This window comes from Hemibagrus wyckioides, linkage group LG14 (genome assembly GCF_019097595.1).
Source record: "Hemibagrus wyckioides isolate EC202008001 linkage group LG14, SWU_Hwy_1.0, whole genome shotgun sequence".
In the NCBI taxonomy this organism is placed as follows: Eukaryota; Metazoa; Chordata; class Actinopteri; order Siluriformes; family Bagridae; genus Hemibagrus; species Hemibagrus wyckioides.
In genome coordinates, this window is record NC_080723.1 from 410633 (window position 1) to 438064 (window position 27432).

Consider the following 27432-nt stretch of genomic DNA (forward strand, 5'->3'; position numbering starts at 1 on the left):
CAGCGGGAGAAAAGGAGCTAGACATGAGATAGGACCTCCAACTGCAGATGGCAGAGCAGATAGATATCTACCTTTGATTCTTATCCTGAACTCATTGTTGAGTGTATTCCCTGTTGTTGTTGATGTGGTTTCTTCATGATCCTGCTGATGGTTAGGTCCACCTATAGATACCTAATGGTCACATTTTAGATAGACAGTATAATAAACACATTTCTCATGGACCAAATGGTAATTTGCTATTATTGCTCATGACTAATCCTTCTCATCCTCTCCATGCTGAGCTGAGGCAGCTTAGGAACACGTTCAGCCACAGATTCATCCAGCCACATGCCTCCAGACGTCTGGGAGCTCTTTCATTACTTCCTATTCCAGCGGCCGATCCTCAGAAACACACACACTCAACAGTTAATGGTCATTCTTCAGATACTGCACATGCTTTTTAATACCTAGGATATTGCACATGTACATGTAAATCGAACTCCTGAAAATACACACTGATTTATTATTCCTATTATTCATTTATCTTCCACAACTTTATTTTACATTTTTGATGCATAAGTTTCTGATGCAATGTTTTCTCTTCTTACTTGCACTGCTGTGTGAACTACTGAGGATTAATATTGATCTCTCTCTCTCTCTCTCTCTCTCTCTCTCCATTCATCCATTCACATGCATCCTGTCTCAATTCACATCTTTAATTATGAGCATCAGTCAGATGAATACATGTACTCTACATGAGGCTTTTAATAAAAGCTCCACCAAAGCAAAATTCATAACACAACTTACCTGTAGAGTCTGACAATAAATATCACCATTTTATCAAAGTGACAGTGTCATATCTGTGCAGGTTTGCTTTCCTATGGCCAAGAGGGACAGTCAGGCTTCTTACCATCAAACATGGAAGTAGTGCTCAGGTCCCACCTGACAATGATGTTAATACACATGGGGAAGATCTTTCCTCCAGGGGACGGTGGGGTTTTCTGTCCGATTCAATAACAGTCCAGACTTGCCATCATGGTCTCATATCATACACTCCACACCTGCTCTCCTCGTCCTCACAAACACAATCATTGCCTCTATACACATTAACAAACACTTATGATTTGCCTATGGCCAGGACTTTGACCTGCTGTGTTTCTGTGGGATCTTCCACTAGCAGCTCTGTTTATTTATGTGAAAACCTCCACATTTTCACACCAACTCAGACTAAACAGTAGTGACTGCTTTTCATTTTGGATTAAGTATTGTAGGCTTCAAAGAAGCTCTGGGATTATCCAGTGCAGGTATAAATCATTCTGAAGGTATTTGGAAAGTATTTTCAGGAATACTTTATAAGCTTTCACATGGTTTATGAAAGATTAATATATATGGTGCAATGATTTTATTCCCTCATGGAGAGAATGTTTCTATTTTTCTGAGAGGCCTCCAAGCCAATCCTTGAGCGTTGCCAACCCTACAAGATGAAGAGTGTAGGACGTCCACACACACTCCATAGAATTGTGGCTGCGTAGCAAGCGCCATGAGACGTTACCCTTTATAGAGGAAATTACTTTCCTGTCCTTTTACTTTGCCACAGCAACCCTGCTGCTCCTCTTCCTCAGTGTAGGAGAGGCTTCAGACAGGGACAGTGGGTCTAGTTATCCCACACAGCACTGGATTTTGTCCCAAAGCAGCTTGAACAGGATGGTGTAAAGAGCAATCCTTTGAATGGCAGGAAATGTGAATAAAGCCTGCAATGCCTTTATCAGAGGGACAGAGAGTCATTTTTAATTAACAGAAGTCCAGGTACAGTGAAAGGAAAGTCCCTTAGAAGAATAATTCAGCAAAAGAATAAAATTAGTTTCAACTATTCCAAACTGTAGTCGACTAACCAAAACGAGCTTGATCTTATTCATTATCTTTAGCTGTGTGCTGGAGCTAAGAAGCGAGAAGGAACCCAGAAGAAACGTACAGAGCATCATGGAGAAGGAGAAGTGAGTCCACAGGGTATGGTATTTACAAAAATGTCAATTTTCTGGACTTGTATTTGTTCTCTGTCTGACGGTTTAACACTCTTTTTCTCAGATCCTCCTGGCATGCTGACCTCACATTCTCAGTGAAGTCATACTGAGAGGATAACATTCAGAAGACTGCTATTTCGTGCAGCATGGAACTGTGGGAGATAATGCAGATGATCTATGAATTGTCCTCACTGTCATAGCCTGGTACACTATTGTTCTCAAATTATAGCTGGGACAGCCGGACAGTACGATAATCCAGGCACTGATGAGCCTTTGTGTGGGTTTTCTAGCATGTGTGTGTGTGTGTGTGTGTGACAGAGAGTGTGTATAAAGCAGAATGTTATGCTGATATTTATATGTACAGTAATTAAACTGTGTTTATATAAGAGTGCTTCTTTGTGTATATAAAATGCACAATTCCAGTGAAGAGCTGAACATGATGTGTATGTGAGTATTGTGTAGTCTAGTAGTATTAGCAATTGTATTATTATTATAAATGAAGAGATATCAATTCATCTCACACTGACTTTATGGAATTTTAAGGCTGTTTACTGAATGTTTCCACGTCCTATATCACATCAGATCTACAGAACTCATCTACCTAACAAAAGAATTGGATAGAAATGTAGAAATTTGATTTCTTTTATGAAGGATAAATTGAAAATTAACATCTGCATCAGCATGAAAGGCAGGAAGAAGCTGTAGATGAAATTACTCATAAGGGTCAGGGTCAATAATGTAAAAGTGTTAAAACCTCTTATTAGATATCACACAACAGTACATCCAGGAGAGCACAGAGGCTTTGTTCTGCCTCACTCGAGTCCCACGTCAGTTCATTACTGTCACATCACGCCATGACACATGATATGGTTCCTGTTTCCTCTGAGGTAGCCACAGAGCCATCTTATTCAGGGTTTATTTCCCATCAGTATGATGCTAGCTGCTAGTAGAGGGATATACATTCATCTCAATCGGAATAAAGACACAAAGAACATTTAATAAACCAGGAAGTGCTTATATAAAGTCCATTAGTTTATTAGTCAGTAAATTATTCTAAAGTATACTTCTTTTTTTTCTTCTTTTTTTTTTTTTACAGTGAACCTAAAGGAAGGTCTGAAAGAATAGTGCTGAAGAATCCCGTGAGTTTAACGGGTTTCATTTCTTTATATGGATCCAGATGAATTGACTGTATGCTGAATAAAACATATGAAGTGACTTTACACTACAATGAAGAGTGTGCATTCTGGAGTAATTAGATCCTATTGATTTGGTTTGACTTTATTCTGTCATTAATGTCTGAAGAAGTTTTAGATTCAATTATATTTGTACTCTACAAAATCCAGATGTAGATTTAGATCTACAGGAACCACACCGATCAGCCACAAACATTAAAACCACCTGCCTAATATTGTCTAGGTTCCCCTTGTTCCACCAAAACAACCCTGAAAGTTGAGGCATGGACTCCAACAGACCTCTGAAGGTGTGCTGTGGGATCTGGTACCAAGATGTTAGCAGTAGATCCTTTAAGTCTTGTAAGTTGTGAGGTGAGGCATCCATGGATGGATATACTGGATTGGATTAAGAACTGGGGAATTTGGAGACCCAAGTCAACACCTTGAACACCTTGTCATGTTCCTCAAACCATTCCTGAACAATCTTTGCAGTGTGGCAGAGCACTTTATCCTGCTGAAAGAGGCCACTGCCATTAGGGGTGTGCTTTTTTCTTTAACAGTGTTAGGTATGTGGTACGTAACAAAATAACCATCCAAATGAACGCAGGAGCCGAGGGTTTCACACCACCCCTGCCAACTCACGTTCTTCCCATAGTGCATCCTGGTGGTAAGTGACGCACACGCACCAGGACCTCCTCATGATGTAAACAAAAAGTGATTAATCAGACCAGGCAAGCCTCTTCCACTGCTCCATAGTCCAGTTGTGATGCTCACATAAAAATTGTAGGCACTACTGGAGGGGAGCAAGGGTCTGCATGGGCACTCTGACTGGTCTGCACCTATGTTACAGAGCTAGCTACAATGCAGTGTGTTTACAGGGACAAGAACAACACCTGAGTCAACAAGGAAGAAACCTTAAAGGGAATCCATTCTCTCCTGGGTGACACCAGACAGCGGGATCACACATTCATCCTCTTTAACAGCAGCAAGCAACATTATCCACTGAAGAAAGGAGAATAAAATGTTTTTAAGTCTTAAGATTGTCCATGTTGGACCAACCACAATAACAGAAACTGACATCACATTTCTCGGAAACTGGACTCCTTTTTTAAAATATTCTAGCAGTATGAAAGGATGTCAGATTTTTATTGCACTTATTCAGATAGGAACACATCTGCACTGTTATTCCTGTGTGTATGACAATACTACTGTACATTTCGACGATAAAATCCTATTAGCTATTCAGCAGATGGGCCAAGTGCCACAATGAGACAGTAACACCTCTCACAGCTGGCAGGGACAGAGCGCACTAACCCGGCATCTGTGGAACAAAACAGGAATTATGTCCCGAACAATAGAAAATGTATGTTTCAAAACTAATAAATAAATGCCAAGCACCAGGCTGCCACGTTAAACAATGGAGTGAATTAAAAATAGTTGCTTGATGCCATTGTTCTCTGGGCAGTGTCGGGTTATGTGCTTATAGCCGTATGAATGAGTGGAGCTGAGGAGGATCACACAGATGTGCTTGTCTCATACAGTGGTTCATGCATCCAAAACTCACAAGCATCCTACTATAATACACACACACACACACACACACACCTCTTAAACTGTTAAAGCAGATGTGTGAAGTGACAAAAAGTTTAATATAGCTGAATTAAACTGGACTACATTTAGACTATAATTAAGTAATGTCACACGAACAAGAAATTCTATAAAGAAACTGAAAAATCAGACACTGAATATTCAGATGTTTATATAGTTTATTTCTGCTCTGATACTAAAAATAGATCCAGAAGATGTAGCATAGCTGATAGCAAGTAATGTCCCTGGCTCTTACCACAGTGTCTGATGTTGTGTTAAAAATTAGCCTTAGTTTTATTTCAGAAATGGTTTTATTTTGAGCAGCCACCAAAACATGGTGCACCGCTCTACCCGGCTTGGCTTTATCCGCAGGCTCTTCCCAACGTCCATCATTCTGAAACGTTTTTGAGAGGATTTTTTAAGGTTTTAGAGGTGTTTAGAGAGGTTCAGTCTTTTCTGCATTAATGCATAAATGCTGTATATAAACACAGACCTGAAACATCAGATGTATTTTCTTTAAACCAGTGTTTGCTTCAGTAATCTAAATCAGATTTACAAATGTTCTGAGCTGTGGTGGTTTCTGCTTGATGAGAATAAACCCTGCATCCACCCCGGTCCTGTAATGGATAAGATTTGGCAACCATCTTTAACAGTGTTCCTGTGGAGAAGTTCTATTGTAAATGAAACACCGCCCCCTGCTGGAAGATCTTATGGATTTCAACTGCAACACCGACAACAGCACAATAAAACAAGACACATAGGATTGTAGTTGTGTTTATATTTCCTATATATCTATTATAGTTACTGAAAAATTCTTTATCTTAAAAAATAGCAGAGATTTTCAGTTAAAAAAAAAAGAAAACAACAAAAAACAAACACAAAAGACACTGATGGTCTGGTTGAGTTAATGAAAGCTATGAAGAACAGAGACACGCCCACTTTCAGGTTTCAGTTCCTCTTAAGATAACGTTCAGCAGGTTATTTTACATTACTGGCTCTTACTGCTCAAAATCTGAAGAAATAGTTCAGTAGGTTTATTCCCAACACCACAGTGTTTACAGTAGATTTAAACTGATTTCACTGAGGTGTTAAAAACTCAACGTGTTTCAACTCCAGCTCTTCACACAGGTAACTGAGTTTCTTTACACTGTTTTATTTTTGTTGAACTACTACAGGGAAGAGAGATCTGTAAATTTCCATTGTGTTTTCAGCATGATAAGTCCAGATCAGGTCACTTCCTCCACCTCCATCAATTACAACCTGAGAACAAAGAAGTGCTTCATGTTACTGCATTTTCATACACACCTCTGAAATGTGTTTATCTCAGCGCTGTAGGTGGAATTCCTCTCAGTGGAGTATGTGAATATATTTACAGCAGAACCATGTATACTGTTTAATGTATAATGTGTCAGGAAAGTTTACCAGAAGGGAAGAGGAGATAAGGAAATGTTGTGGAGATGGATTCTGACTCTCAGCTACTGGACTTGAGGACTGATCATGAAAACACACATCCTTTTAATGCCGAGCAAGTGGACGAGACGTCGTTCGGTACAGGTCAGTACTGTCCGCGACAGGATGTGAGTGTGTAGATGACAGACTGAAGGTTTATAATGAAATAAATCAGTGTTTTCTGGATGCAGCGGCAGGGGTCAGTGCCTCCTGTCTCACTACAGCAGAGCTTCAGCAGCACTGGAGGGCAGTGAAACGAGAGGTCAGGGCTGTTAAACTGCTGTTTCAGATCCCGTCCACCCGTACTATAGAACACACAACGTCCAGATATGTGGTGAGTTGACCTTCAGTGTGCACGGTTATCAGTACCTCTAGTAGAGCTGTGTATGTTTCATATGTTCCATGTCACTGCTTGCGTGAGAACATCGTACAGGTGTCATCATCTGTTTATTTTCCCTCAGGTGTATCAGATAATAGTGATCAGGTCGGGGAGTTACGATTGTAAGCACGTGGCCATCGAGCGCCGCTACTCCGAGTTCCTCCACTTGCACTACGAGCTCCTTCAGGACTTCAGTGAGGAACTTGAGGATGTCACCTTGCCCAAAAAGAGACTGACGGGCAACTTCTCCAAGGAGAACATCAATGAACGGCGCGTGACTCTCTGCGACTACCTGACCCAGCTGTACTCTCGGAGCTACATCCGCCGCTCGCCTGCGTTTATAGCCTTCTTCACTCACGCCGAGCTGAAGACGGCCTACCATCTGCTGCGTGGAGGTCGCTATTCTCATGCCCTCGAGGTCCTGCAGAATGCTCTAGTGCTCCAGGAGAAACTGTCTTCTCATGATCCGTCCTTGCTCGTGCCGACTCTGTGTGCACTGCTGGTATGCCAGCGGGATCTGGAGGATTTCCACGCAGCTTTCCAGACCGGAAACAGGGCGCTGCCAGGAGTCAGGCGCTACGGACTGCGCAGGTATCGTACCCCGCTGCTGGAGGCCATGGTGGATCTGGGCTATAAATTACAGCACCCTGTGGCTCAGTTACAAGAGGAGCTGATCAGAGTTCAACACTCACCACACGCACTCCACACACAGATGTCTCTGAAACAACTTGTGGTGCAAGAGTTTACATAAACCAGGGATCCTCAAATCTGGCCCACAAGATCCACATTCCTGCAGAGTTTAGCTCTAACCTTAATCAAACACACCTGAGCATGCTAATCAGTGTCATCAGGAATATTAGAACATCACAGGTAGAGGAGTTGGATCAGGGTTGGAGCTAAACTCTGCACGGCATTGGCCCTCCAGAGCAAAATTTGAGTAACTCTGACATAAACCATACTTCTTGAAACGTCTATGTCCACAACAATGAGCAGAACTTTATTAAAATGTCTTCAACATACCGGACATGTGTGTGGTTCTGAGTCAGTGTCTCTCTCTGATGATTATGTACGTAGGCAACATGACTTTTTTCTGAGTGAAAAGTCGTTTAAGGTGCTGTACTTGTAGATTTAATCTACCCCTAGACACATAACTTCCCATCATGTCCTTCCTCTAGCCTCTGGCTAATGGGACTAATTTACACCTCTTCCTTCTGTATTTTATATAGGCTTAATCTTTCTCCAGAATTCCAGCTATAGACCAATTATTTTTTTTAAATACCAGAAAAAAGATTTGCATTTGCTGGGAATTTCAGTGTCAAGTTCCACGACCTGAACCCGGGACTCTGTGCTGATCCATGAGGAAGGAATTAAGATCATTGTTATTATAGAGAAAAAAAAAGTCTTTATGCATTTTATTAAATAAATGTTAATAAAATGTCCCTCAATGAAATGCTGAAATAATTCCACAAAACTTCTCTATATATATATATAAAATTATACTGTTATATTGTTATTATACACTGTTTTATCACTTATGAGATTAAACAATAAACTTTATAGCTATGAAGTTAACACGATAATGTAGAAATCTGAGTATATTTTAAATAATCCACACTCAGAAAAGCATTATAATGAGCATGATTTTAAGAAGAGTACACTCACGTTCATTCATTTCCATCCTTAGCTCATCAGGCATGACTAGCCGCTGCACAGTCGACCGTGCGATTAAGTGTGCCTTACTGAGGTCTTACGCGCATGCGCGGTGTGTCTATTTAGGTGCGCGTGTAGCATGTTTACGGGACGCTGTTACCTGGACACTTTATTGGGAAGAACAGAAAGTAAAAGTAGTTTAATTTAAACTTTTCTTGGGTTTTTATTCACAGGTATTATATTTTTAACCAGAATCTGACAAAATGCCAAACGACGGCTCAACAAAACTGTCGAAAAACCTTTTACGGATGAAGGTGAGTGTTGGTTTCTCTTCATCACAGACATCTACAGAGACTGAGGCACGCGCACTCTTCCTGACCACACCGTGAAGCTCCCAGTGAAGGACAGAGTGCACGCGCACTCTTCCTGACCACACCGTGAAGCTCCCAGTGAAGGACAGAGTGCACGCGCACTCTTCCTGACCACACCGTGAAGCTCCGAGCTTTATAGTCGAGACACAGAGACATTAATGGTCTCCTTTTAATTCTCTCATGGAGTTTTAATTAAACTGGGATGAAGTTTCCATGAATGTCAGATATAAATAAATAAATATACCGTGAAGACCGGTCAGGATGTAGGTTCTAACTGTGCACTTTATTAACACTTTCTCTGTAGTTTATGCAAAGAGGCCTTGATGCAGAGGTGAAGAAACAGCTGGAGGAGGAAGAGAAGAGGATTATAAACGATGACCATTGGTATCTGGACCTGCCTGAGCTTAAAGCGAAAGAGTAAGATTTAATCATCTTCCTGAGGTTTCAGTCAGCACTATAAACTGGACTAGAAGGTGGTGAAGCTGTATTTATATCCATGTGTGTCAAAGTCAAAGAAGCTTTATTGTCACTTCAGCCATATAGACTGTAGCTGATGCAGTACACAGTGACGTAAAACAACATTCCTCCTGGACCAGAGGTGATACACAGAACACCATGAAGTACAGGAGACACGGACAAACATAGAACTAAACTATTCCTACATGGGGCATTCTTTAGAAACTAAACATACAACATAAGACAAGATGACAAGACAAGACAGTGCAGACAGACAGGACATATTACACTGACTTTGTGCAAAAAACAGTGTTGACAGTGAGTGCAAAGACGGATAGAAACAGGTTTAGGACAGTGAATATAACAGCAGGAGTAACAGAAGTAATTTAGTTATAACAGATACATTTAATTAAAGTGACCTGTGTATTTAAATAATCAAAAGTGAACAGTTATAAATATTACATGTAATAGTAAATAGTACATGTAAACAACACAAATTTTGTGAGTATGTGTGTGTCCAGCTCAGTTCAGTTCTTTGTTGAGACCAGCTCTCTGTTTTGTGTGTGTAAAGAAAGATGGAGTAAATGTGATATAAATAAAAAATATATTTATACACCGATCAGCCATAACACTCTGACCAGTGACCAGTGAAGTGAATAAGACTGATGATCTCCTCATCATGGCCCCTGTTAGTGGGTGGGATATATTAGGCAGCAAGTCAACATTTTGTCCTCAAAGTTGATGTTAGAAGCAGGAGAAATGGACAAGTGTAAGGATTTGAGTGAGTTTGACCAAAAGGACCAATTTGTGATGGCTAGACCACTGGATCAGAGCATCTCCAAAACTGCAGCTCTTGTGGGGTGTTCCCGGTCTGCAGTGGTCAGTATCTATCAAAAGTGGTCCAAGGAAGGAACAGTGGTGAACCGGAGACAGGGTCATGGGCGGTCAAGGCTCATTGATGGACGGGGGGAGTGAAGGCTGGCCCGTGTGATCCGATCCAACAGACGAGTTACTGTTAAGTTAATGCTGGTTCTGATAGAAAGGGGTCAGAATACATACACACACACATTTTATATATATATATATATATATATATCTATATATATATATATATATATATATATATATATATATATATATATATATATATATAAAAAATATAAAATATGTATATGTGTGATAATTTACATTTCTATCAAATAACATAAATCCCTGAGAGTATTTAATTGTGTGTGTGTGTCTCATATAGGAGCTTCATAATTGAAGAAAGAAGTTATGTCCCATGTGAAGACCTGGTTTATGGAAGGATGTCGTTTAAGGGATTTAATCCTGAGGTTGAGGTAAATGACGTTTGACTGTTTACTCTGCTTTTAAGAAACATTTCTTATTTTCTGCTGCCCGTATTGCGTGGTCTTTACCATCCGATTGAACCCTTTATAGAAGCTGATGGTTTTAATGAATGCTCCCAAAGAAGAGGAGGATGAAGAGGTGGAGGAGAACGATATGACCAGAATGGACACAGACATTACAGATGAGGAGATGGCCATGAGGTACGAATAAGAAGAAAATACCTGACCTTGGTTTTGAGTAGTTAAAATCATTGACCATTACAATAGTTTGATGGTAAACATGTGCAGTGTCACTGAAAGCTGTATCTCTTTCCCTTATAGATATGGAAGTCTGGTCGAAAGCATGAAAAGAAAATTCGCCAAAAAAAGGGAACGCTCTTCTCAAAAGAATGAAGAGGAAGATGTCAACCATAATACCGGAGAGACGCAGCCCAAGAAAGTGTTCCTAAAGCCCCAGGACTGAGGAAATTTTATAGACTTTATAAAATGTGTGGTGTTTTTAATTTCTTTACGTTGAGTGAAAAAATGTGCTGCAAACTTGATGTCTTTATTTTAAGTGGAAGAGTTTATGATCATCACTGTAATGTGTGTTGGGTTAGTTTTATTTTTTTTTATCTCACAATTTCTGGCCACAGATGACGAGGGCTAGTGTATGGGGATGTGTACTTGGGCAAGATTTGGAATTTAAAGGTTTGGTATTTCCAAAAAAATACTCGTGGAAACGAGTGTGGATCAGTCTCCTGTTGTTAAAGTAAAACTCATGAGTTAGTGTAATAATCTCTCGTCATTAGACACAAACATCTTTAATGTTAAATATACACAGAAACTGAATATAGATTCTAGACAGTAAAATGTACCAGCAATGTGTCTTTAAGGTATGTACAGTATTGATAAGCAAATCACAGGATAATTAGGAAAAGGTAAGGCTCTGTAAGTCTGTCTACATAGAGAACATGCACTATATGAACAAATTCACTCTAATTCATCCCAAAGGTGTTCTGTGTCCACACCAAACTCACTCATCCATGTCTTTATGGACCTTGCTTTGGTCACTGGTGTGCAGTCATGTTGGAACAGGAAGGGGTCATCCCCAAACTGTTCCCACAAAGAGCATGAAATTGTCCAAAATGTCTTGGTATGAAGCTGAAGCATTAAGAGTTCCTTTCACTGGAACTACAGGGCACTGTAGTGATCCACTTGTGTGTGTGTGTGTGTGTGTGTGTGTGTGTGTGTGTGTGTGTGTGAGATTTTGCCTCTATACACCACCACAAGGCATTTTGGTGTCTCTTAACTCGTTAATGTTTTCCTTATTTTTAAGTGTTCCACACAGAGTACCTCTAACACAGCCACACCTGGCCATGAAATTACCGAGCTTATCAGTCAAGTGTCTATTTACTTTTAAGCCTGAGAAGATGTAGGGATGTTATAAAAGCTGAAAGTCAACATCTTGATTGCTTTATTTCAAATCTAGTTCATTGTAATGGTCAGAGGCCATGTAGAGTTTATAGAACCCTCACTGAATCTGCAAAATGGTCATTTTTAAAGAAACCAGAGGAATCTTAGAAATTGCAACCTTATGTTTTATTTAGTTCTGCCCTCAATAATCTATTTCACATGGCAGATGTTTACACATGTTCCACAAGACAAAATAATAATGAATTTTCACCAATGAACCAGCTCAAATGTTTACATATGCTTGATTCCATGTACTGAGCGTTAGCGAGATGGACAGGGACGGTTTTTTTGAGAATTATTCATGATTCCCTTGTTTGTCCTGAGCAGCTGAACTGCCCAGTGCTCTTCCAGGTCCTGCACATTCTGTGCATTTCCAGCATCTTCTGCATATTTGACCCCAATCCAATAGTGACCATATGATTTTGAGAGCCAACTTTTCACAATGAAAACTATTGAATTAACTCCAAATCAACCTGTTTAGCATGTTTTGTATCATGTGGTCTTCAGTACCACTGACCGAATCTTTTGTGTGTGTGTGTGTGTGTGTGTGTGTTTGTATAGCCTTAAGCACATACCTGCACACTGGAGTGTTGTCCTCAGTAGCACATATGCACTAAGGTTACACTGCTGTGTGTATTATCAATTTAAAGTGGTCATCTTTTGGAAGCCAGTGCTGCTGGGCAGAACTTCTTATACGCAAATAGCTGTGCAAAAATGGCATCAAACAGCCATGTAGGACAAATCCTTTGCAGGAACGGAATGGCCCAGGCTGTGGGTCCCGGGTGGTAAAAGGCCCTTGGCTTTCCTGAAAGTAACCCGTGTTGTATATCATCTAGAACTGGCCTGAAATCAGCGCAGGACTGGGCAGTCATATTACTTAAACGCTGCTGCATACAGCAGATGTACGCTTCTCCATATGCATCTATGACCTCTTGGGGCTGGGTGCTGAGGATCTCCTTTTCAATGTTACTCCATTCCTCTTGATTGCCTAAAATATCTTTATACAGAAATATTGTGTTATAGTGTTTTTGACCAGTTGAAAATACAAACATTTAACTGGTCATGGTGTAAATTCACTAAACTGTGTGAAAACATCTGGTTCAGAACTTACTGGTCTTGAAGCCTCCTGGCTGGACAATGGCCACTTTCACCCCCCAGCGGGACAGTTCCTGTCTCAGAGCTCCGTAGTAAGAAATCACAGCTGCCTTAGAGGCACCGTACGCAGCAAAGCCGGGGAAGGGAACTTCTCCTAGGAAAGTCCAGTGCAACAGATGTTTACACGCTGCAGAGTGCATGAAGGCCAGGATGGTTCGATTAAAGTGAATAGTGTTTACTTACTGATAATATATTTACACTTTAAGTCTGTGTGCAGTGTTGAGTTCTACTTAATCAATAAAGCAAATAAAATAAAATCAATTGAAAATCAAACTAATCCTGAGATTAACTCGGACACTAAACCCCCAAAACCAGACAATATTCGATATACTGGGCTGTGTTTTGACCTTACTTTACAGTGTTTATTATAAAAACATGTGCAACCAGGAGACACACACTCGCACGTTTGTAACCAAATCTTATCTAGCACGTTATCTTTAGAAAGGATTTTAAGATTAAGATAAAAGCGCACAAAAAGCCTTTATATACCTTCACTGGACATGATGTTACAAGCTTGGGTGAAGTGACTGTGACATTACAATCTACAGAGTAGAAAACACAACATACCTGCCATGCTGGACACACACACAATCCTTCCTTTTGCTCGTCTTAACAAAGGCAGGAAAACTTGGGTCACCTCCGCACCAGCAATAAAATTCACATTCAGGATTTTTCGTAATATTCTCATGGGCAGAAGTTCTCCATCACATATGTGTCCCAGTACTCCTGCATTGTTCACCAGTCCCCACAGACCTGCCCAAAGTGAAGAAGTCACCCTTTAATGTCTTGTTTCAGAGACTCTACAGCACCTGACCTGTGTCTCAGATATAACGTAATGGACAATTCCTTAGCAGATTTCACTGCTTCTATTTATCATCATGATTTGATTTTAAAATATTAAAGCCACAAAATGACAAACTTTGAAAAAGCTGGAATTTTCTTATACCTGTTTGAAATATTTTTCTTGCACAGCTTCTGGTTGTTGTGTAATTAGTAGATCATGCAGAGAAACAGGCTTTATCGGTGTCACACAATCGATCAGTTTCTGATAAGGAATTAAACACAACAAGTGCTGAGGTCTGGTACATTCTGTACTTTCTGACACTTGTTATAGTTACCTGTCTCTCCTATTTGATTCTTGACAAGTTGATGAGCTTCAGAGATTTGGTTGATGTTTGTGATATCCATCTGTAGGACAGTGAGCTGTGAGGATGAAGCTTCCCTAAGCTTCTGTGCACCAGGTCCAGACTCCTCCAGCACTCCAGCATATACCTTCATCCCAGCTTTGTCCAGGACTTTAGCAAGCTCATGGCCGAAACCAGAGTCACAACCTGTGGTGTACACACACACACACACACACACACACACACAGTTTTAGTAGCTCTTCTGTTCTCTACAACTGTCTGTTGTAATTTTATCATCAGCAGCAATTTGAAGAATGCCTGAGAGATTTACTTTCAACCATATATTACAGATTAGTTTTTTTATTTATTTTATTTACTTTGGAACATGTCCATAGTTACCATATATGAAGTTATATTCCCTATACTAGTTTAAAACTTTAAAAAAAAAAGTTTAAAACTTTAACTAAATTGGTCTAGGAACCAAGATACTCTATCACTGATCTAAAAGCTCTTTATAAGGTAAAAGTCACCTGTAATGAGCACTGCTTTGCCTCGTACAGGAAGCATGTCCTCTTTTCCTCCTGCACTGAAGTAGATTATGCAGCAGACACAGACAGCACTGAGCAGAATCACTGCCACACTTCCATTCCGTATCCAGCAGCACAGCATCACCTCCACCACTACCACCACAAGCCCCACTGACCACGACAAGTGACTTCTACTCCATCCCACCATCAGCAGTGTGGCGCTGACGGCTCCGATCAACACACACAGCCAGAGCTCCGTTCCACTTGCCTCCATTCTCATCAGCAGACCTGGCCGAGGAAGAGAAAGCGCCTTGTGACATACAATAAGGTGCAGTGATTCACAGGAAGCCTTCTCTTTCTTTAACCTTTTACATAGCAGTGCTATCTCATACAAGCCACACCCTACACAAGGAGGGTAACCAAGGAGATCTCAAATCCACCTTTTTGATTTGAGCAAGTTCAGATAGAGTTTGCTGGCTGGAACCTGTCATCTTATCATAACGTCTAACAAACACACGCAAGCAGGTTTCCTTTAACAAATACCTGAAACATAAACCTCAAACTGGGGAAAAGGTCCTCATTCTAATGCTTATCATCTGAACAGTGTAGGGTGGTTGATTTTAATTTGTACCCGTGTTTTTAGTGTATTTGTAATACTAGAGCAATCACAGTGCTCATGAGATTTTCACTCTGAGGTCACCATGAATCTGTCAGGAGTTTAAATCCATACACTATAATCAACATATCAATACTTGTGCTTCTCTTATCAAAAGCAGGAAAACTCTGGTCACCTTCGTACCGGCAATAAAATTCACATTCAGGATAATATTCTCAAGGGAAGAACTTCATCATCTGCATTGTTCACCCCAAAGATCTGCCCAGAGGTCAGAACTCATTCATCAGTGTATTGTTTCAGGTGTCCTACAGCATCAGATGTACCGGAGTGCAGTAAAGCACAGTCCTTGATCAGGTTTCACCTTTAAACATTTACAAAGATTGGTGGACTTTACCAGCAACTGAAAGGTTTTTATGTTATGGACATTTTTGTAGGTCAGTTTGCTCACAGCCACAGTGTCGTATAGCAGGTAGGTTAGGTATTGAAGGGAAAACCCTGTAATGCTGGGGTCATCCAAGTTTACAAGTGACCATAAAACCACTTTTGTTTGCTGTATTATATAACTTCTGAAGCTGCATGAGGATTGCTTTGGGCTCTGCTGAAATTTCTACAGTTCTACAGGAGTTCTGATAAATAATAATAATAATAATAATAATAATAATAATAATAATAATAATAATGATAAAAAAGTGAAATAACAGTTCAAGCTGTTAAATAACAAGCCAAGTTTGTATCAGGTTTTCATAAACCTACAAAACCTGAAACAAGCCTCAGTGCCTGTAAATACTATGAAAATAAGCTCCCTCCATCAGTTGACATGTGGACTAGCGTTTTCTGTAAACATTAAAATGGTGCAGTGACTCACCTGGAGTGCCTTGTTATGGCATGTTTTACATTTAACAAATGGCTTTGCTCCAGTTACTCAGACACCGAGAATAATGTAAACACAGTGTAAGCAAAAAGCAAATGAAAAGAGTAAAGGTTATTCAAAACACATTTTAGTCTCCCAAACCCACACAGCAACAACATGATAAATAAGATCTTTATTTTGTCCAGCTGGTTTTGACCAAGCAGATGGCAAAGCGTGTAGGAAGAGAAGTGTGAGGGGGGAGTTACAGCGTTCCAGACCTCGCAGTGCATACAGGAATGAGGATTCCTTTTACAGGTTAGAACAGGTAAACGAATACAGACAAATCTCACAGTGCACAGAGACCATCAAAATAGACAAGGGTTATATATGTAAAGTGCTCTTCGTCCTGCGTTAGGCCTACACTACATCGGAGAAGTGCTGCAGAAGGTCTGACCGCGCGATTCACGCACGATTTTTCTTGAAGAAGCCGATGAGCCCGTTGGTGGAGGAGTCGTGAGTCTGGACCTCGGAATCGTCCTGCAGCTCGGGCTCGATCTTCTTAGCCAGCTGTTTGCCCAGCTCCACACTAAAGACAGATCACAGCATTCCTTCAGACCGTTCATCACTAAAAGACAGTTCAACAGCACACCCTAGTGCTCCCAAGCTCCTGTTTTATTAGAACATGACACTGCAGTGGAGCAGGTCTGAGATTTAAAGTCATTTTGTTAAAATAATTCACATGCTTTAAGAGCTTTCAGAGGAAATGGAGGACATGTTATTACTCACCCCCACTGGTCATAACTGTTAATGTTCCAGATCACACCTTGCACAAAGATTTTGTGTTCATACATGGCTAAAAAAACAACAACAAAAAAAAAAAAAAACACATTTCACAACAAGTAACTCATTACAATAAATAAGATTTAGACTTTTTCTAATAAATAAATACAGTTTATAGTTACTCAGAGTATATTGAAATAAATAAATTGAATTAAATATATGGGTGACACACACAGGAAGCTAATAGTATAGAACATAACCCCACCAGCACAACCAGCTCCATGTTCCTCACTTACCAACCAGAGCTCCCAGCATGAACGGAGTCAGCTTCTTGAAGATGATGGAGTTGCTTGGCTTGTTTCCTTGGAATACTTTATGTGGGAGGAGTCGCTCCAGAGCATCACCGCTCATGCCAGCAGCCTCCAGCTCCTTTCTGGCTTCATCTGGTGTCTTTCCCTTCATCAGAGCCTCAGTCTGAGCCAGGAAGTTGGCCATCAGGATCTGAAAAGCGTAAAATCCAGCTTATAAAATATATCACAATGATAAAGTGTACAATAACTCCGTCACTACACTCTCATCTGAACAGAATTTATTTTTGGGTAACTTCTGATCAATATTTCCATCTTGTTTGTGCTTCAGGTGTTTCCAACACACACTTCAAAAAAGACCCACAAGAGCGAGTGCAAACTGAACACACACCTTGTGATGCAGACTGTCTCTGATTGGATGCTGGGATTGAGCAGGAATGAGGAAGTCAGCTGGGATCATACGGGTCCCTAGAAAAGAAGAGAGATGAAAGGGAAAAAAAAACCCATCAGATTAAATGAAGGCTTCTCTGCTCCAGAAAACACAAAAACAATAAGGTTTTAGATCTGGAACTTATTATACTTTAAAAATAAATTTTTCTACCCAGAGCTGTTAAAGTCCAGATTCTGATTGGTCAGGAGATTTCATTCTCTACAACACACGCCCTGACAGTAGTGCCAGGTGTAAGTCTAGCTTGGGGTTTATATTAACACACTTCTAATAACACTATCATTATTTCTAGAGTAAATCATTTACAGACACTTCAGATAATAGAAGCCTAATAGAGATTTAAAACACAAAAACAAAAAAACCATTTCTGTTAGGAAATGCATGTAAATGAGAAATGTGATGTTCTCAGATTATCAGAAAATCTCCTCTCATTATCCTGGAGTTGATTTTAAGTTTTTTTTATAGCTATAAAAACATCCTGATTAGGGAATGAAGAGCCTTAATCCAGGTCTTATAATGCTTACTTTTTCCCTCTTTAGTATAAACAATAAAACAACAAGAGTAAACCTACTAAAAAGTGAAATTTAAAACTATACACAGTACTTTTGTTCTCTGCTCTATATTTATACACTGATCAGGCATAACATTATGACCAGTGCCAGGTGCCGGTGATCTCATCATGGCACCTGTTAGTGGGTGGGATATATTAGGCAGCAAGTGAACATTTTGTCCTCAAAGTTGATGTTAGAAGCAGGAAAAATGGACAAGCGTAAGGATTTGAGCGAGTTTGACCAAAAGGGCCAAATTGTGATGGCTAGACCACTGGATCAGAGCATCTCCAAAACTGCAGCTCTTGTGGGGTGTTCCCGGTCTGCAGTGGTCAGTATCTATCAACAGTGGTGAACTGGAGACAGGGTCACGGGCGGTCAAGGCTCACTGATGCATGTGGGGAGTGAAGGCTGGACCGTGTGATCCGATCCAACAGACGAGCTACTGTTGCTCAAATTGCTGAAGACGTTAATGCTGGTTCTGATAGAAAGGGGTCAGGATACACAGTGCAGGACGGGTCAGGGCTGTTTTGGCAGGAAAAGGGGGACCGGCACAATATTAGGCAGGTGGTCATAATGTTATGCCTGGTCAGTATATACACATCAGAGGGCACTGAGGCACGAACAGAGAGCTTTAATAGAGGGAAAACCGTTGTTGCTGAATATCTCGGATTAAAAATAAAGCTTTTTATTCCTGTAGAAGTTTTAGTGTTGTTCATGGTTGTGATGCGCTCACAGTAATTTCATTTCACTTTAGTTCAGATCATTAATGCTGAATTCTGCTGGATTAAAGCTGCAAAAACTAGATGTTCAGGTAGATGGTGTATAAGATTAGCGTGTGCAGATTGGAGACGGCGCTCTCGTGTACCTTGGTGAATGAGCTGGTAGAAAGCATGCTGGCCGTTCGTCCCCGGTTCTCCCCACACGATTGGTCCTGTGTGGTAGTTCACACGGGTTCCATTCTTGCTGATGTACTTTCCATTAGACTCCATGTCACCCTGTAAATACCAGGCATGGATTACACACTCAGCTGTACGAACATGCTCTCAATAAGAACAAAGATCACAAAAACCAGCATTTCCTCAAAGCTTTCTGCATGAAGAAATGCAACCGTTTGTTTCACATGTTGTGGTTTTTACATAACTGACCTGCTGGAAATAAGCTGCAAAGCGGTGCATGTACTGGTCATAGGGCAACATGGCATGAGTCTCAGCCTGGAAGAAGTTGATGTACCAGACCCCCAGCAAGGCAAGCAGCACAGGTACATTCTTCTCCAGCGGAGCTGAGCAGAAGTGTTTATCCTGGATAAGGGAGAAACACAACAGTAACATGTCTATACATTCCAGTACACAGATAGTCTCTTACTCTTGATAATCAGTTTTTATTAACCCTGTAAAGATGAGCTGAATCAAACCAGGACGAAACCATGACCCTGTTAGTTATATGTAAATGGCCGAGTTGCAGAGAAACGGACAGTCTGCGTTTTGACCCAGTGACGTTTTGTCAGCAAACTTAAATCCGCTCAGAAACAGACTTATTAAACCCACTGTAAACACTGAAGGGTTACAGATCCATATTTATTCCGGGCCACAAAATTGCAATGTGTGCAAATCATTTCCTTCGTCATGCTCCGAGTCTTCTGCTCCATGTTTTCAAATCTTTCATCTAAAGAAAACCTCAGCAGGATTCAGTGGATAAGGCGATTATAACCCACTTTATAAAGCGTCATAAATTTAAGAAGTGTATTCAATGTCTCTGTGGACAGAGATTTAATTAAAGTGTACTTTGGCATGAGGATGTATTGAGACGCATCAGAATAAAATACACTAGAGTACACATTACACACATTCATATTCTGGATCCTTATCAGTTTTACTGGACCAAACAGACAGACTTCCATGCCTATGAACTCATGCACAAATAAACTGAAACAAATCTATTACAAAAATGATAAGAGCCTAAATAAACCTGATTTGGTATTTATACTGCATTTTGTACAAAATAAATCTTTTAGTGACCTCTCCAGGGCTCCAGAACATTCTTATTAGGCAAAACTTGCTGACCATGGATTAAAATGTCAGTGTTTGTTCTTTCCAATCAATACAAGAATCTCTCAAATGACCAAATTCAGCCAGCTAATGACGTTGAATGAATTTAGAAGAAATGAATTCTTAATCTAGTGAAAACACCCATTTTGAATGATCATGATTATTAAATCTGAAATCAATCAATCAGATGATAATCTGACCGGTCATTCTGTCCACAGGTTTCTCTTACACACACACACAAAGCAGTTCAGACTAAAACTACAGAAGAGACTATGGAACAGATTTGTGTATTTCTACATTTGTAAAGAGGGACATGTAAAGTACAGACCATCCAGTGGGCACCGGCTAGAAGCTGCTCGAAGTTGTTGAACCCTGCAAGAGACACAAACACACCCAACCACTCAGAAATGCAGAAGGTTATTTAAATATCTATTTAAATGAGTCACATATTACTGATCATAACTCCATACATCATTAGAGCATCATTCTCGAGCAGACATACCTACGTGCAGAGCGATAGACAAACCAATAGCTGACCACAGCGAATAACGGCCACCAACCCACTAAAAAAAAAAAAAACAAGCACACTTAAGTAGCTCTACATTTCCTTATTATAATAAGTAAAGTCATTATGCAAGAAATCATGCAATTAACTAATTAATCACTCAGTAATATTATCATGCTGACAGGTCAGGGTCAGAGTCATGGTCAGTGCAGGCAATTAACCTCACTCCTCTGTGTTTTTAATGCTGCGCTCATTCCGAGTGGCAGTGTGACCTACTCACATCCCAGAACTCAAACATGTTCTCCGTGTCGATACCGAAGTCTCTCACTTTGGGCTGAAAAAGAAACAGGAAAAAAACCCATCATTTTTAAAATTCGACAGAAGTCCAGTTGATTTGGTGCTCAATTTTCTGGCTATAAAAAAACAACAACAAAAAAACAAAATCATTGTATAAATGGCTCACCGTGTTGGTGGACAGAGCCACAAAGTGTTTGGCCACAGCAGAAGCCTGTAACATAAACCATATTACTGTGTCAGCTCCGAACCTTCAGCACTTACAGGCTGTGGAACATATTCGAGTCTGGACACTCACGTCCTTGGCCGTCTGCAGGAACCACTCTTTAGCCGACTCGGCGTTGGTGATGGTCTCCTGCGTGGTGAAGGTCTAGAACAGCCAAACACACAGGGACATTTTATTCTTGCTATTTCAAGTTGACATGAGCATCAGGCAGTTTTTTTTTTTTTTAAACAGAGCATCGGGGGTAATGAGTGCAGTGTTTAAACAGCAGGGCAGCGTGTTCGTACCTTTCCCTACCTTCACTACACCGTCTACACTCAGGAGCTAATAAACACAGAGGTGACTACGTGGAGTAAACCCTTAAAGCCTTTTCACAGCAGACTTTATAATCAGTTAAGGGTGTGTGTGCTACTTATACTATAAACTAAAAAAGTATGTGTGTTTGTTTTTGCTAAGATAACACACTTCGGAGTGTGTTGCAAGATTATGCAAGTTCTGGGACACACACACACACCATGTCGTGTAACTGAAAAGAACATTGTTGCCTATTTACACACACACACACACAGTCACCTGCTTGTTAGATTTGAGCTTTTACTCAAAACTTATAAAATTTATGCTGCGTCATCGATTTATTTCTCCACATTTCAGTAACACCTCTCTGCACACCTCTCCTCCTCCTCCGTGAAAAAACCACTGAGCAATATTAGCTGAAAAAAAGTGTTCACAGACCCACAGTTATTACAGCACTAATGCTGATCTAGGATTCTGTTTAGTATGAACAGTGACTGAATTCAGACACAGGGTTGGTATTTTTCCTCCATCCTGACATGGTGTGTTAGAATAAGGACTGCAGCAATAACACAGATCAAATTTCTCCATCCATCCTCTGCTAATTCCTCGAGATCATCAAGTGACTGACTCAAAAGTCTCTTTTTACTAACTCGTTACACGTCTGACATTAAATATTAAAAACTTTTAACAAGATGGAAGAAACCAGTCCATATCAGAAAGGAGGAAGTTTGCTGTTGCTTAGTTTCATGCTTCAACATCGACACTTTAAATTTGGCAGAAGTTTAGAAACTTGTTTGTTCAAGTGTTGAAACAAACTTTTACACCATCTTCCTTTACTGTTTCCTCTAAAGCCACAGGCAACACACACACAGATAGGCTAAATCTGAGTGTGAGAGGCAGAGCTTGCTGATTGGCTGCCCAGATGACCGACAGGTGAGGAGACTCGGTCAGCATGAAGGGACACCATCAAATCTTACCTTTAAACCATAAACTATGCAGCTAATATAATTTAAACAGATCAGTAAAAGAAAGAGCTGAATGAGCCGAAGGTCATGTCCTCTAATAACTACATAATACTGTATAAAGGTCTCTTAGTTTCATTCTAAAGTCAGTTTATTTAATCTAAATAACGTTTAGATTAATGTTTCGATTACGATGTTTCGATAACATTTAGATTAATGTTTCAACAAGTTCCAGGCTGTACCAGTGCGTCGAGTTCCTGCCAGTCTTTTGTCTGTAAAGCTGACGGTTTGTGTTCAGTGTGAAAGATCATACATCAAAACACAGATTATTGACAAGCTCCACAAAAGCATGTCCTGAGCCCGGGGGGGGGGGGGTTAGGTGTTAAGACTAACCTTGGAAGCGATAATAAAAAGTGTGGTTTCTGCATTCAGCTGAGCCAACGTCTTAGCCATGTGCGTCCCATCGATGTTGGACACGAACCAGACATTCGGACCACCTTTAGAATATGGCTTCAGAGCCTCGGTCACCATCAATGGACCCTGCACACAAATCCCACATTACTCCTACTAAACCATACCATTAAAATAAACTACATTCGATTATTAGTAGTGATTAGACTAGACTAAAAAAGTTGGACTTGATTTTTGGTCAGTTCCGCTCACCAGGTCAGATCCACCGATGCCAATGTTCACTACATCAGTGATGGCTTTACCACTGAAGCCCTTCCACTCTCCACTGCGCACTCTCTGCAAACACACACACACACCTCAACATGACTGCCACTGTGCTCTATGAATGATGCAAAAGATTAAAATGAGAAATTCCTCACATGGCAGAAGCCCTTCATTTTCTCCAGGACTCTGTTCACCTCAGGCATGACATCCTTCCCATCCACCAGGACTGGGGTATTACTGCGGTTCCTCAGGGCAACATGAAGGACAGCACGGCCCTACACACACACACACCCCCCAGTATTAACTTGTACTCATTTTGCCTTGTAAAGATTTGATATTCTGTAATTCTGTAGCTTGAAGGCAGAATATATATATTTTTTTAAAGATATATGTAAGAGGCAGATAGATTTTATATATATTATACACATACATACTATATATCTCTATATTTTATATATCTAAATTAGTCAATTTCTAATAGGGACAAGAATTTGGTAGCAATGAGGTCACTTGGACCAAAATACCAATCAGAATCAATCACCTACTTCAATCAGCTTCTCTTTTTATCCCACAGAGACTAAAGAGATTTCTCACCTGTTTATATTTTAGCATTTTCTCTTTTTCCTCTAATTTTTTATAATAAAATCTCAAAACTAAAAATCTAAAACATACGACAGAGACGACTCAATCTTAGCTCTGGAGCTTCACCAGTAAAACCACAGGTCCTATATGGAGAGGTCACTCAGCACTGGTTAATGGGAGGACAGTAAACTTTAGTTAACTAATGTATTTTGTTAAGGGTGTGTTGATTGGGCAGCAGGTCTGATTAATAAAATTGATTAAAATAAAGTGTAGTTATGGAGACGTCCAATTTTGATAAATGCTTAATAACAATTACTATAACAACGATTCTGAAAAGTTGTTTTCTCAGAGGCTTAAAATCTTAGCCGAGGTAAAATGAGATCATGAGGATTATTCTGAAATATGTTCTGGTTCCACTCTGTAAGAGGAATGAAATTAGCCTTAGAGCCAATATACACAATATACATTCAGACTAAACCTGTGTGCCTGTGAAGGTTTGCCATACAGGAATTAAGATTGTGAAGACATCTAGCTGTAGATCTTTGGGATCCTATACAGGAATTAAGATTGTGCTTCTTCTAGCTGTAGATCTTTGGGATCCTATACAGGAATTAAGATTGTGCTTCCTCTAGCTGTAGATCTTTGGGATGGATCTGCAGCTACATCTCTGTACCTCAGTGAAGTTGATCTTTTCTCCAGCGAACATGCGCTCCCTGGCCGACTCCACTCCCACTGACCTCGCCTAACAATCAGAGGGGAAATAATGAACATTTTTGCTTACAAATCCAATACACTGGAAATACATGAGAAATGATTCTGCATGACACTGGAATACTTTATGAAAAGGAGAAAACATTACACAAGAAACTTCTTTTCTTCTTGTAAAATAATTACAGACTGTTTTTATTCTCTGAAAAACACATGAAGCAAAACTATGGAGAGAAGAAAGGATGTTAGAACATCGAGTAATCTAATTGCTTAAACCAAAAGAAGTGAGAAGTGATAAGGGGTTCATCTACAAACTCGATGCTGAAATCCTCTCTGAAGGAATAAACCGTTTTACTGAATAAAGCAGCATTAGGATTATTTGAATGAAATTTATTCTCTCCTCAATTTTTTTTAAAAATAAAATAGTTTCCTAAATTGTTTAATATTAAAATAGAATTTATTGCTAATCCAATTAAATGTTGTTCATTTCAATGGAGTGTTTTCATTCGTTCTGGAGATCTGTATTTAACATCAACTTAAAATCGATGTCTGTGTAATTCACAGCTCTGAAACTGATATTCTTCATAGATTTAGATATTTTAGAGGGCAGTATTATCTGAACAGTTCACTCTCCAGTTCCCAGATCTAGTCTGCAGGACTCCCAAGTTTAGTACATTTTGGGTTTTTCCCCCCAGTTTAGACAAAGTGATTAAGAATGATCTAACAAACTGCACTAGGATATCTGTGAGGAGGTGAGGAACCAGCCTCTCCAGCATGGTGAAGAATCTGAAATGATGTAAAGTCACAACATCCAAGCTTAATGACCTGCTTTAATATATTCTGCAATTGTTGTATATGAAACTGGATAACTTTTGTCCAGCAATTTATCAATATATAAAGATGTGAGGGAGAATAAACCAAACAGTGTGCTGGGGAATGAAGCAGGAGCTCCTGAGCACAGTGACCAGTGGATGGGTTTAAGACTGATCAGGTCTGACAGTTTAGATAAACAAAACCACCCTCTTTAGCACACTCCTAAATGCCCTCAGACCACTGCAGCAGAGTCATGGGGTCACACAATGAACAACATGTAGGGCTAACTGTGAAATGGACTGTACCATGTCCAGCAGCATATTCAGAACATCTTCATTGATGAGATTCTTCGAATAGTCCAGGAGTAAGTCTCCATCATCTGTCTCGAGGGTCACACTATGGGACATAAATGATATTTACTCTAAAAACAGACCACATAACAGGATCCAAACAAAACAGATTAACATTCATCATAATATTTTTTATTTGAGAATCACAGTTGGTGCTTTCTCCTGGTCAGAGTCACAGGAATCCAGGAAGTGAGGCCAGTCCAGTCCATCAGCTAGTAAAGTTACTCAACTTTATTTCCATTGTGAGCGTCTCACAGCTCCAGGGTCCGAGAGTCAATCCAGAGCTCAGGTTCTCTCATCATCTCCACAGGTTTCTTCCAGTTTCCTCTCACCTCACAGGAACATACCAAGAGCTGAACTGGACATTATAAATTACCTCAGATGATGCCCTGATGGAGAGCTGCCCTATGGTCAGAGCTCTGAGATAGCATGACTAAGCAACACTGGACAGTGTGAAACTGACCCCATATGACCCTCTTATGAGGTAAAAATCATCATTAAGATGTCAGGTTCCATCATAATCATCAGGTCTGTGCGACAGTATGAGAAGAGGAGGTCCAGAGAGTGCTATCTGGAAATAAAAGGTCAGTGGGGCAGAGAAGCTTGCCGAAAGATAGAATTATTTCTAATCCCGTGCTGTGGTCATCGTGTACATCATTTAAGTACGTGACGTTTAGCACAAAGTCAGCAGTGACCGATGATGGCTTTTATTCCGTTTGTACACGGAGTTCAGAAAATAAGAGAAAACTATAAAATAAAATAAACACACTCCAAATGTTAGCAGTTTTACTTTTAGATATTTCACACGTCATGATGACAAAATTCCGCCTGCGTGCAGCTTCACACGTAGCTCTGCTATACACACACACACACACACACACACACACACACACACACACACACACACACACACGCGCACACACACACACACACACACACACACACGCGCGCACACACACACACACACACGCACACACACACCTAACGCAGTTAGGTGAAGGCCAAGTCACATTTCCATTACATTCTCAGTTTGCTGGACACGATGGTCAAACGCTTCATTTGTAGCGATAAGATAAATGAGCTGGTGTGTAGTTATTTCATTCAGCCGTGAGGTGTGTTGAAAACTGACCAGTGACCTTGTCCACAGCAGAGCTAGATGCTGTCCTAGCTTAGCGTCTGATAGCGCTGGGTAATGCTAACAGACAGTTCAACTGAGGGAGGAAGGGAGGGACACGGACACACACACACACACACACACACACACACAGCGTTATTTCTACATGAACACAGTTGTTGCAGTGTGATGGCCGTACCGTTGGTCAGATCTGTGCCAATATGACTGGACTATTGCTCCATGTCGCAATCACTCCGAGGAGGAAGCAGAGGAAACACCGAGCTTTCCCTTTACTTCTACTGAACTCACACACCTTCACCTCAGAGACATCAGAGTTTCAGGAGATAACACACACTCTTCACATTTACCTGAATTTTGAGAACCTGTCCTGGTCTTCATCGAACATCTTCCTCATGTTCAAGGTCGCACCTTTGGATTTGTACCACTGCTCCAGTTTCTTGTAGTTGGGATCGTTGGTCAGCTCCATGATGGTCAGGTGTGGGTGCTCGGCTCCGTGGAGAGATGATAAAGCCAGGTGAGTGTTAAAGACACTGAGACAGAGAGAGAGAGAGACAGGTCTGCGTGAAGCTTCAGCAGGAACTAACTGATGGAGTCAGTCTAATAGTAAATCCTCTTAAAC

General features: G+C 40.4%; 4 protein-coding genes across 6 annotated transcripts; 2 read left to right on the forward strand and 2 right to left on the reverse strand.

Moving 5' to 3' along the window:
• The first annotated feature begins 5727 nt into the window (after positions 1-5727).
• snx20 (sorting nexin 20) lies at positions 5728-7611 on the forward strand. Of its 3 annotated transcripts, none has more exons than XM_058407845.1 (4): positions 5728-5887; positions 5971-6313; positions 6400-6542; positions 6670-7611. In XM_058407845.1, exons 2-4 carry the CDS (start codon positions 6217-6219, stop codon positions 7336-7338), a joined length of 909 nt encoding a protein of 302 aa, XP_058263828.1. In that variant the 5' UTR covers positions 5728-5887; positions 5971-6216; the 3' UTR covers positions 7339-7611. The 3 variants fall into 3 exon arrangements, with proteins under 3 accessions (XP_058263828.1, XP_058263826.1, XP_058263827.1); XM_058407843.1 differs by having other exon boundaries at positions 6172-6313; XM_058407844.1 differs by having other exon boundaries at positions 5728-6313.
• Positions 7612-8330: 719 nt separating this feature from the next.
• On the forward strand, positions 8331-11417 carry mphosph6 (M-phase phosphoprotein 6). Its single transcript, XM_058407846.1, has 5 exons — positions 8331-8551; positions 8913-9025; positions 10314-10404; positions 10505-10614; positions 10735-11417. Exons 1-5 carry the CDS (start codon positions 8501-8503, stop codon positions 10874-10876), a joined length of 507 nt encoding a protein of 168 aa, XP_058263829.1. The 5' UTR covers positions 8331-8500; the 3' UTR covers positions 10877-11417.
• hsd17b2 (hydroxysteroid (17-beta) dehydrogenase 2) lies at positions 10960-16201 on the reverse strand. Its single transcript, XM_058407842.1, has 5 exons — positions 14678-16201; positions 14142-14354; positions 13591-13776; positions 12980-13117; positions 10960-12865 (listed from the first exon to the last, which is right to left on the reverse strand). Exons 1-5 carry the CDS (start codon positions 14952-14954, stop codon positions 12522-12524), a joined length of 1158 nt encoding a protein of 385 aa, XP_058263825.1. The 5' UTR covers positions 14955-16201; the 3' UTR covers positions 10960-12521.
• A 117-nt stretch (positions 16202-16318) lies between these two features.
• gpia (glucose-6-phosphate isomerase a) lies at positions 16319-27413 on the reverse strand. Its single transcript, XM_058407841.1, has 17 exons — positions 27161-27413; positions 25634-25724; positions 24481-24549; positions 23381-23500; positions 23214-23297; positions 22944-23090; positions 21370-21441; positions 21241-21285; positions 21058-21111; positions 20775-20835; positions 20601-20644; positions 19373-19525; positions 19093-19222; positions 17620-17696; positions 17217-17421; positions 16927-16993; positions 16319-16726 (listed from the first exon to the last, which is right to left on the reverse strand). Exons 1-17 carry the CDS (start codon positions 27277-27279, stop codon positions 16603-16605), a joined length of 1662 nt encoding a protein of 553 aa, XP_058263824.1. The 5' UTR covers positions 27280-27413; the 3' UTR covers positions 16319-16602.
• Between the last annotated feature and the right edge of the window lie 19 nt (positions 27414-27432).